Source organism: Rhinopithecus bieti, unplaced genomic scaffold (genome assembly GCF_001698545.2).
Source record: "Rhinopithecus bieti isolate Rb0 unplaced genomic scaffold, ASM169854v2 scaffold_11839, whole genome shotgun sequence".
NCBI lineage: Eukaryota > Metazoa > Chordata > Mammalia > Primates > Cercopithecidae > Rhinopithecus > Rhinopithecus bieti.
Genome location: NW_016806877.1, coordinates 452,583 through 464,284, shown reverse-complemented (window position 1 = coordinate 464,284; position 11,702 = coordinate 452,583). Strand labels below are relative to the sequence as shown.

The 11,702-nt window shown below is 41.8% G+C and overlaps 1 protein-coding gene across 1 annotated transcript in view; it reads right to left on the bottom strand.

The window, feature by feature from the left end:
• The window catches only part of MYOM1 (myomesin 1), a 155,800-nt gene that overhangs the window by 53,956 nt on the left and 90,142 nt on the right, over window positions 1–11,702 (bottom strand). The window contains exons 17-21 of the mRNA XM_017878326.1: window positions 11,469–11,590; window positions 9,314–9,601; window positions 6,830–7,026; window positions 4,910–5,036; window positions 1,367–1,551 (exon numbers count right to left, since the gene is read on the bottom strand). Coding sequence (XP_017733815.1) covers window positions 1,367–1,551; window positions 4,910–5,036; window positions 6,830–7,026; window positions 9,314–9,601; window positions 11,469–11,590 — 919 coding nt within the window. The remainder of the gene's footprint in view (window positions 1–1,366; window positions 1,552–4,909; window positions 5,037–6,829; window positions 7,027–9,313; window positions 9,602–11,468; window positions 11,591–11,702) is intronic.

Genomic DNA, 11,702 nt, shown 5'->3' with positions numbered 1-11,702 from the left:
TTGCTTTTTCACCTTTGCTTTGCTTCACCTGAGTCAGTTCAAACCTCAGGCCTTTGGCCTCCTCTATGGTGGCAGATTGAAGACTTGGAAATTTCCATTCCAGCCATACACACCTACCACCATCATCTAGGATGTTCCCGACCTTTATTTTACACTGTACTTTGGGGGTTTCTTGGAATCCAGGGGCCTCTGGACTCATCTTGACAGCAAAAGCATCATAGGCTCCAGTCCTTCCTTGAGCTTTTCTCTTCCTCATGAAAAGATGACCTGTCTTATTTCTTCAGAGTTTTGCAAGAAGCTGGAGAGCTGATTGGCATATGCTAAGTTGAGTTAATGGCATGTTGAGTGTAATCGTTTATGGGCTCTATCTCCTGGAGGATATATTTACATAGTTTAGAGTGGCTGGAAATACCTTAACTCTGGAGAGTGGCTGGCAGCTGGAAGGGACTTAGTTCATGAAGCAGGTCAGGGAGAGATCTTTTTGGCCAGGTATACTTTGAATATCTTCCAAAGCTCACCTTATAGGCAATGACCTCTGCTGCCAAAAGATAGGACTGTGCAAATGCAGTGTGTGATGTCCTGGTGACTGTGGTGAAGTCAGTCACATTTCATTCTAAGCAGTAAGTAATGCAATCATATTTCCTACAGTTTCTGAGGCCCTGTTGGGGAGTCAGGGTCTCCAGGTGCCACTGCTAACACTAGGGGGAAACGTTCTTTCAAAATTTCCTTTCGGTACAAATGAGAGATTCGGTGGCTGTGGCAGAACAGTATTTGGTCGACAGTTAGGAAATGGTTCAGTGAGCACACTAGAGGAACCTGAAAGGCAGTGACATGGATAAGGGGGTTGAGCGAACCTGTTCCACTAATCTCCGAGAGCTCATGTGAGAACCAACCTGAGGGAGGAACTAACGTGAGACGGGAGTGACTTGGGAGGACCAGTAGTCACAGGCTTCCTGGTGTGAACTTTTTAAAAACAGCACCCTCAAATCAACCATCCCCGCAGAAAAAAGAGGCATGAAAAAATCACCTTTTGGGGATGGTAAGCAGTAAGGCTTTAAGACTGTGAGTAACAAAAATATGTAGTGGGTAAGTTGAGGCAAACAGAGAAAGGAGAGAGGAAGGAGCTGTTGGGTACGTTTCAAAGCTGTGCTAAGGAATTCAAGTTAAATATAACCAAACTGTTTCAAGCATCAGAAACTTCTCCCAGCCCCAACCTCTGCCAATGGAATCTTACCAGGAGCCTAGTATATGAAACAGATCAAAGTAGAGATATTCTGTTTTATCTTGCTAACTTTCAAGTTAATATTAGTAGAGCAATTTTCCCTTTTTTTTTTTAGGGAAGCTCTAGAACTGAGCATCCTCTTACCTTCAGGTATACGTTTTTAATAGCCGCCTCATTGAGCCCTCGCCACTGGTCCTCTTTGGCCTTGGCCTCCTTTACATCCACGAAGTAACCAGTGACTGGAGTCCGCCCAGAGTGAACTGGGGGCTTCCACTGGAGAACCAGGGAGTCTTTCCTGACTTCACTACACTTGAGACTGTGCGGTGGTCCTGAGAGAGAGAGAAGCCAATAAGGAGAAATCATAACATAGAAAACTCAAGTCTCCACACATTTAGAACTACTTGTAAGTCTTAAAGCTAATCTAACACTGGTGTTCTTTTTTCAAAATTTAGCATTCCCAAGAAAATAAGTATTCTGTGGTCATTTCCTGTCATTTCCACACTGCTCTACATCAGCCCACCAAGTCCCTTTAAGGGTAGTAGGCAGGTAAGGCCACTCTGAGGTGCCTCTCAAAGGGTGGACCCAAAACTTCCCTTCAGGCCATTCTCAGGCCTGCATTAGTCTTAAAGACCTTTTATTGGAACAGTTTGATTTAGCTGCAGGTTCATATTTTTTAATTTTTATTTTTAGAGACAGGGTTTTGCCCTGTTACCCAGGCTGGAGTGCAGTGGTGTGATGGTAGCTCACTGTAACCTCGAGCTCCTGGGCTCAAGGGATCCTCTCACCTTAGCCTCCTGAGCAGCTGGACCTACAAGTGTGCACCACTACATCCGGCTAATTTTTTAAGTTTTTGTAGAGATAGGGTCTCGCTGTGTTGACCAGGCTGGTCTTGAACTCTTGGGTTCAAGTGGTCCTTCTGCCTCAGCCTCCCAAAGTGTTGGGATTACAGGTGGGAGCCGCCACATCTGGCCCCCAGTTTCAGACAATTTTTGAGTGACAGCCTAAAATTTCCCCTTAATCTCAAATAGTATAAAGAAAGCAGCTCTATTTGATGGCATATGAATATAGAGAGTAATGACTCTTTCAAAGAAAAAAGCATCACTCCCAATTGGAGGGAAATCTTCCCCCTAAAGAGTCTGTGCAGCCCGCAAATGGGTAAAAACAAATGATAGGTTATGGTTTACAAAATCCTTTTACCAAAGTAAATACAATCAATCCTATGGGCCCTGCATCTGCACTAAATACTGCCAGGTACCTTACATTCATTTATCTCTCTCTTCCTTAAGACAATTAACAGAAAGCTCAGAGAGGCCAAGTCACCTGATAACCCTCTGTAGGGAGAAAGCCAGAATGTGGCCTGTATGAACGCTAGTCACATTCTTGGCAAATCAGAACTACTAAGTGATTGCCTGTATCCTTGCATGACCACCAGCTGCTATGCCGGTGAAAAATTTATTTATTTTTTCCTTTCTCTTTTTTTTTAAAAAAATAATGACTGACATCTAGCCAACCAATCAAAAATCACCTGAAGTGACTCACAGTGGCCTGAAAGCCAACCTGTAGAAGGACATACTCTGTTATGCCATGCTTTGGTGTTTTGTAATTGATAGTTCAATATTTGTTTGTCCCTTTACCTTGGTTTCACGGCCACAAATATGCGTCATGCTTGCCTTCCGATGTTTTGTATAAAGCTATATTTAAATATTAATGTCAAATACCTCACACGAATGTGGCATGTTCTGTTTTGTGAAGGGCTTTTATAAACATGATCTTGTGTCATCCTTAGAACCCAGGGAGGCATCTAGATTGGGAGCAGTATCCCTGCCTTACAGACGAGGAACTATGCTCTGTTGTTTCCTAGCAGCTATAGTCTAGGGACAAGCAGACCTAGTTTCCTACCCTAATTATGCTACTTGTTACCTCTGTCACCCTCTGGGCATCACTGAACCTGAGTGTCAGTTTTTTCATCTGTAAGACAGGATGACAAAACATTCTTACTGTTTTCTTCCGTAGGGGCTTTCTTGAAGTGAGACTTGCCTAACACGACTCAGTAAGTCAAGGATGGGACTGAGAAGCCAGGATGTCAGGATGGTGGGGAGCTGCCCCCTTTATTTTTTTCTCTAAGTTGAGAGTGCTTACCTGCAACCTTTTTTTGTCAACTGCATCACTTTTTTTTTTTTTAAAGAGAGACAGAGCCTCACTTTTATCCAGGCTGGAACACAGTGGTGTGATCACAGCTCACTGCAGCCTTGACCTCGTGAGCTCAAGCAATCCTCCTGCCTCAGCCTCCTGAGTAGCTGGGACTACAGGCATGCACTAACATGCCCAGCTAATTAAAAAACATTTTGTAAGAGATGAGGCCTCACTATGTTGCCCAGCCTGGTCTTGAACCCCTGGGCCCAGGCAATCCCCCTGCCTCCTCAGCCTCCCAAAGCACTGAGATTACAGGAATGAGCCACCGCACCCAGCCAACGACATCACTTTCGATAAAAAAAAATTGCTACAGGCCTGCTTGGAATTTCTTAGTCTCTAGTCAATTGCATTTCACTTTACTCAGGAATTGCAACAATCTGAAAACAGACCCACTTTTACGCAGGTGGCAGAAAGGACTTAAGAAATACCACCTGGCCTCAAGGAACTGCAAGGAAAGAGCAAAGTGTTTCTCTATTTGCAGAAGTCGGGAGAGCACTTGAACTGCTCTTGAGTTTCTCTTGGAATCTTGTTATTCACATCTGACAGAGGAGTTCAGCAAAGGCAACGTGATGGTCTTCAAGGGCAAAGGGTTTCAAACAGAGGAAGGGGGTGGCACCAGGGACATAAAATCACCCACCACATACCTTACTATTGCTAGTTTAAATCTTAATGGCTTAGTAAATTTGCATTCAATTTTTATTTTGTCTTTATAGCTCTGTAAGAGTTATAAGCAAGGTAAGACACCCTCGCCCCCATCCTCGCACCACTTCCCACTTTCTTCCCTGCCCACCCAACCACTCCCTATGATGACCTCTGAAGGACAGTATCTGCCAGGTTCCAGGAACTTTCTTTCGGTTCAGCGTCTGGAAAACGTGTAGAGAGAAAGGGCTGGAAAAGTCAGTGCCGAGAGGCAAGCGGAGAGAGGTCAGCCTTAAACCCTCGACAGGTGTATGAAATCTATCCGTGTGATATGGTGAAGAGCTGGGAGGAGGGAGGAGAGCCTAAGAAGCCATGTAGCTTGGCTATGGAGGGATTGATTTTGGGGAGCTAATAAATGAGAACCTTCCCAGCAGCGTGACAATATATGAGAACAAATAAGTGCAGGGAGACGTGTTTGAGACATTTTGCTGTGGGATATAAATTAGATGACCTTTAAGTGGCCTTTCAGAAGCAAAAGCAAAGATTGGAATTCCTTTTAAACATTCATTTGCACTCAATCCGGCTGCTTCTGTTAATCCTACTCCTCACACAGGATGAGCGGTGAGGGCTCTAGGATTTACTTGGAACACCAGCACAAAGAATTTATACTCAGTTTTACATTGCTATCTATTATTTAATATTATCATTAAAATATTTTAGGTAAACACGAGGGGCCAAGAGAATTCTTTTCCCTTAAATGTTGACCATATAGTTCTTTGAATTTCGTTCCAGGTTGTAGGTTCTCTTGGAGGAAATTCTGAGGTGCAGTGTGGAAGCACGGTGTCTGTGGTTTACCTGGGACGGCGATGGTCCACTCTTCACACTTGAAGCATTCGCTCACTGCAGAGGGCGCGCCCAGCCCAGCCATGTTCATGGCTGCCACTTGGAACTGATACACCATATTTTCCTTCAAGTTGCTAATCTGCAACATTGACAACATCACAGATAGTGAATGTTCCAGGTTTGTTTTTTTCTACTTGTTGAACATTTTATTTATTTACCTTCCATGTCAGACACATCTTAGGGTGACCATCAATGAGTCACAGCACTTTTGTAATCTCCTGGGTGTGGATGAAACCATGACCTCCTTGTAGCCTACAATAGAATGTGGCAAAGGGATTGGGAGATCAAGTCCTGTGATTGTGTCACCCCATATGGCAAAGGAGAAAAGATAGTATAGATGAGAGTCCCTAGTCAGCTGATTTGAGGTTAATCAAAAGGGAAATTGTCCTGGATGGGCCTGATGTCATCAGACAAGAACTCTTACCATGGGGTTTGAACAAAAATGTTCATAGCTACCTTGCTTGATGTAGCTAAAAATGCAAAAATACCCAAATAGCAATAAGAATTGAATGAAAGACTACATTGTGATATGACCACATAATGGAATACCATACCATACAGTAATGAAAAAGAATGAGTTATAGCCACATGCACTAACAGGGAAGAATCTTAAAAATACAATTTTGTATAAGCGCAGTGGCTGATGCTTGTAATCCCAGCATTTTGGGAGGCCGAGGTGGGTAGATCACTTGAGGCCAGGAGCGAAACTCCATCTCAAAAAAAAAAAATGCAATTTTGTTTTATGCATTCTCAGCATGTGTGTGATATTTCATAATTTTCAAATGTTAAATTAAAAGAGCATGGTGTTGAGTTGGTGCAAGTGTCATCCGTGGCCTCACCCTGCTCTGAACCCTCATGGCACTGGATTCTGTGAGTGTTAAGAGGTGATAGCTTGGATGTAGCTGATGAAGCTCTAGAGAAGAAAGTCATCAGCTAAAGCAACAGTAGACTGTTCTGGTTCCCTTATGTGACCTGAGCAGTGGAGGCCCCCATGTAGAGGAGAACACATGTGAGGCCACCCTTTGTGGCCATCAAGTGACTATAACAAGGGCCTCTTCACAGGTGGTGAGCTGAGTATGGCCATCAAGCCCATATCCCTTCATCCTCTGTAATTTGGACACTGAAAGTTAAAAACCCAGCTGGCCACGGTGGCTCATGCCTGCAATCCCAGCACTTTGGGAGGCTGAGGTGAGTGGATCACTTGAGGCCAGGAGTTTGAGACCAGCCTGGCCAACATGGTGAAACCCTGTCTCTACTAAAAATAGAAAAATTAGCTGAGCATGGTGGCTTTCACTTGTAATCCCAGCATTTGGCAGGCTGAGGCAGGAGAATCGCTTGAACCTCGGAGGTGGAGGTTGCAATGAGTTGAGATCACACTCCTGCATTCCAGCCTGGGTGACAGAGCAAGACTCCATCTCAAAAAAAAAAAAAGAAAGAAAGAAATAAAAAAAAGAAAGAAAGTTAAAAATCCAGAGTGTCATTAAATCCTGAGACTCTTTTTTTTTTTTTTCCTCAACTTGAGGGCTTTGGAAGGATCCTGGGACTCTTGAGGCTAGTGGCATATTAATTGTAGATATTTCGTAAGTTTTGAAAAAAAAATTAGTTCGTACAGTAAGTGCACATTTCATAGTAAATATTCTAGGAAATTATTATGCTTATGTGTATGAATCAGGAAATATAAATCCTGCCTGGTTAGCCAAACTACTTGTATTCACCACAGTGTATTTTTCACAAAACTCATGTCACTGCAGACAGTGGACTCTGGAGAAATGACATGACTCTCTTACAAGGTGCTGGGTGTGTGCGTGCCTGGGCGTGCAAGCATAGCGTCATACATAGGACACGCCACACTACAGAGAGTCGCGTGCTTACCTTGTATGCCTCCTCACTGACAGCCTTGACATTGGCTTCTCTCCATTTTCCTGGTACCCCATCAATGACCTCACGATAGTTCACGTAATAGCCAGTAATTTCTGCCCCTCCAATCTTATCTGGTTGCTTCCATCCAAGAACCATTGAGTCACGAAAACTTTCAAGACAGGTGATATCATGGGGTGGAGATGGTGGTGCTGTGGCAATATGAATAGCTTGTGAGTAGGCAGAAATGCACCTATGATTCTATATATAAACATTTCCGTTGATGCCACATAGGAGGGCACTAGACCTTGCAGTATAAAACTAAAATGCGAGGCTGATCATTAACTTGGCATTCGACTTGGTGTATGCAATGGACACAGTAAAAAGTACACTACAATGATTATTCCAAGGATAAAATGAACCTGTCCTAGCAAAAGGGTACAATACCCTGAAAGAAAATGATTCTTTTCCTCATAAGTAGAAATATTTTTCCCAAGGTTTAATTTTTGTTTCTGTATGTGGTTTAGTTTTCATTTGTTCCCTGAGGAAAATGGAATGTATATATCAATTTCTGCTGCAATTTGCTTATTCAGAATTTTTTTTTTTTGAGATGGGGTTAACACTCTTGTCACCCAGGCTGGGGTACAATGGCACCATCTTGGCTCACTGCAACTTCCATCTCCCGGGTTCAAGTGATTCTCCTGCCTCAGCCTCCCGAGTAGCTGGGATTATAGGTGTGCACTACCATGCCCGGCTAATTTTTGTACTATTAGTAGAGGCAGGGTTTCACCATGTTGGCTAGGCTGGTCTCAAACTCCTGACCTTAGGTGTTCCACCCACCTCAGCCTCCCAAAGTGCTGGGATTACAGGCGTGAGCCACCACACCTGGCCCAGAATTTCCATGTATTTCTCAAATGGTTAGCATTTCACCATTCAGGTACGCTTACCCTTGTGAGACCTTACAACTACACAGCTCTGTCTGCACACAAGAAAAATTGGCTCTAGAGCTCAGCTAAATGACACCTTTGGAAAACATTTTAAAAAAACAGGCACAATCTCCTATGTGACTTTCTCTTAGTGTATAATACTTTTGTCACATTATTTTTAATCTGATGTTGGAGTATTTCTTATGTTGTACAATGCTATACAGCTGTCACCATGTTTATCAGTGCTTAGCTAGAAAAATATTTGGAGGATATTTCAAAAGTCCTCCTTCATTTATGTGGCTTTGCTGATCAGTTTTTCACTCAACTACTGAAATTACAGTTTCCGTGAAGAGAAGGGGTGAAGTGGTGGAAAGAAATCCATCTAGAAATGCAATAACATCAAAGAGAATTTTCTGAATATTTATTTGGATTACAGGAGATAAAGGAACTATCTCATTATTATTCAAAAGACTATCAGAAGAATGAAGGCTTTTAAAATAAAATACATTTATCTCATCTCCACTTACCAGCCTCCTTCTAGTCTTTACATTTAAGAAAAGCTTTCTCTCTCTCCCTCTATTTCAGAGCACTGTTGAATATGTGCTCTCGAATGAATACCTCCTCTTGAGTTGAGGGACAAAGAAAGGTGTCATAAAATAGAGGAGGTTATAGAAGTTGGGGTGGGGTAGAAAAAAGAAATGGATGAGAAGCATTTAAAAATTTATCACCACATGCTCATCAGTTCATTTTATTTGATAGGAAAACAATGTCTTCTAGGATATATTAGTCACAGGTACCAAATATCCTCATCAGATCATTCTTAGCCTACTGATTGTCTCCAATAAATCACTTCTGGGACTGAGGATCATATATCAAACAATATAGCTATATGTGATTATAATTTTAACTTTCAAAATTTTCATGGTCACTCAAAGATATATTTATAGCTATGTTTTTCTTTTCTTTTTTCATTTCAAAAGTAGCAAGTAGCTATTTAAATTATTATTATTTTAGAATTTTAACTCTTTTATATACTTTTTTACTTAAAAAATTAGTTTTCCAGTATCGATTTTTCTCGCAAACTATTTAAGTTAAATGCGAATAATCGCTTAATAATCTGAGGATGAGCAAGAAGGTAACAACTATGAGCCTGGTACGATGTCACCTTCTTTGTGAGATCTTTCTCCTCTACGTGTTCCAAACATGACTATTTCAAAGGACCTCACACAGGCCAGCAGTACCAAGAACTTCCTGTTCTCATATCTCATTCTCTTAGCAAAATGAGGCCAGAGGTATATCTGCCTGACAAACCAAGAAAGGCTCTATAACCAAATTACTTGAAACATTCTAGCATCATTAAGCACCCAAAATGATGTGTAAAAGCCAAACCCATAGACAATTACTTTTCCCAGTCATCAGATGAAAGTACGCATTTCAGATGGCTAGCTGAAAACACATACAATAAGAATGGACACTGATGAAAGCAAACATGGATGAAGGATGTGATGCAGACGATGAGAGGTGAGGACATTGATGGAGACGGATGGAACAGCTTCACTTTCTCAACTCTCACCTCTGTCTGTCTTCTTTTTCAGGGGGTCAGACTTACTTTTCCCCTGAGGAGCCGCTTTCTGTGGTGGTGGGGTAAGCTCTTCCTGAACTGTTTCACTTACTTTACTCACTTCTGTTTGGCCCAGGTTTTGAGAGCTACTGGGTAGTGAAGGTTTGTTAGGTTTGCTACCAAGCAAAGCATCTTTCTGGAAGGTTGGCGGGGAGGCTTCATGCACGCGCCCCCTGGAGGCGGTTAGTCCACCAGGCTCATCGCTCAGTGCGGGACACACATCTGGAGACACTCCTCCCCCTACAATTGCCAGACAACAACAGAAACGCATTGAGCCGGACAGAGTTATCAGTTGCTCTTATGGGATAGAACAAAGAAAAGAAACATTAGGACCACAAGCAGAACAAAAACAATCTTGGCTTAAAGAAAATCGCTTGCATTTGCAAGAAATATGAAAGACTACATTTCACAGAATGTACACCAAAGAACATTTCAACTTCTCCATATTCTGGAAAAAGAAGAAAGGAGAACAAAATAGGAACCATTTCAATTTGCACAACCCAAAGGGTTTTTAGTATATATAAGGAAAAGCAAATCTTAAGACATTTCTTGAGAGATATAAGCCCTATTATTCAACAGAATGAAAAAAGGACGATAAAGTGCACAAGAGACATAATATTAAAGATCCTGATTTTATAACACTTCGAATTATGTGCAGTACTACAGTAGCAATGGTCTGTACCTCCCAACCTCAAAGAGACATGTTTACAATGGTTCACATTATAAGGAATCTTCCTTCCTTCCTTTTCTTTCTTCTTTTTTTTTTTTTTTTTTTTTTTTTTTTTTTTTTTTTTTTTTTTTTTGATGGAGTCTCACTCTGTCCCCCAGGCCGGAGTGCACTGGCGCAATCTTGGCTCACTGCAACCTCCACCTTCTGGGTTCAAGAAATTCTCATGCCTCAGCCTCCTAAGTAGCTGGGATTATAGGCATGCACCACCATACCTGGCTAATTTTTGTATTTTCAGTAGAGACAGGGTTTCACCATGTTGGCCAGGTTGGTCTCAAACTCCTGACCTCAAGTGATCCACCCACCTCAGCCTCCCAAAATGCTGGGATTACAGGCGTGAGCCACTGTGCCCGACCCCTATGTTATAAGGAATATGAAAAAGTAATATGAGATGTTAACTGAAGACAATCAATATTAAATCATCTTTTTAAAAAAACATGTGTTACTATACAAACATTTTATTTTATTTATTTAGTTCAGACACAGGATCTTGCTTTGTTGTCCAGGGCGGGGTGCAGTGGTGAGATCATAGTTCACTGCTGCCTTGAACTCTGGGACTCAAGTGATCCAACTGCCTCAGCCTTCTGAATAGCTGGGACTACAGACATGCATCACCATGCTTGGCTAATTTATTTTATTTTATTTTAGAAACGGGATCTCACTATGTTGCCCAGGCTGGTCTCAAACTCCTAGACTCAAGCGATCTGCCTGCCTCTTCCTCCCAAAGTGCTGGGATTACAGGTGTAAGCCCCTGTGCTCAGCCCACAAATATTATTTTTTTTGTTTCTAATCACCTGGGTCCCTTTTCTATTTTATCCAAGATTGGGAGGTACATCACATACACACATATAATTACTTTAGTACTGGTTTTATTCCGTTGGTTACTTTGCAAGCAGAGATGAAACATATGATTAAGCAATTACATGTGCCTTGCATGAATTTCAGAGGGGTTTATAAGAAGCATGTTAATGTTCTGTTAGCAAAAACAAGCCAGGCTCTGGCATAGACCAAATGGCTTTTAGGGACAAGATGATCTGTGTTATGGGTGATATACCACTTCATGGAATTGGGATGACCTTTCACAGTCCCAGGATGAGCACGAAGTTAGAATGGAGTTTCACACAATGGGAAATATCTGAGGAAACTTGGGCTCATGAAGATGAAAAGGCTACGGATGCACAGAATCTGGATAAGTGACGAAGGTCTGTAAAATGACAGCTATGGAAGGTTAGACATCACTTAGAGTCAGAGAAAATGATCATCTAAGGATGCAATCATCCAGCAATATTGGAAGCTAAATAATTTCTGGAGATGATAGTATCCTCCTTTCTAACAGAAAAATCAATTTTTCCCCCATACAGTTATGCATAAGGAACTTACCAATAGCAGCTTTGACTTCAATAGCTTCTGAATCCTGGGAATATTCACTAAGTCCAGCTGCATTGACTGCTCTGACCCGGAAAATATAACTCTGACCAGTCACCAATCCATGACAAGTAAATCTAAAAGGAAAAAAGTTTTAAAATATTTTCCTAGGAGGAAGATTAGGGAAGATGATTGTTAGCTTAATGGAGTGGATCTGGCTTTATGAAAACAATTCTTTTTTTTTTTTTT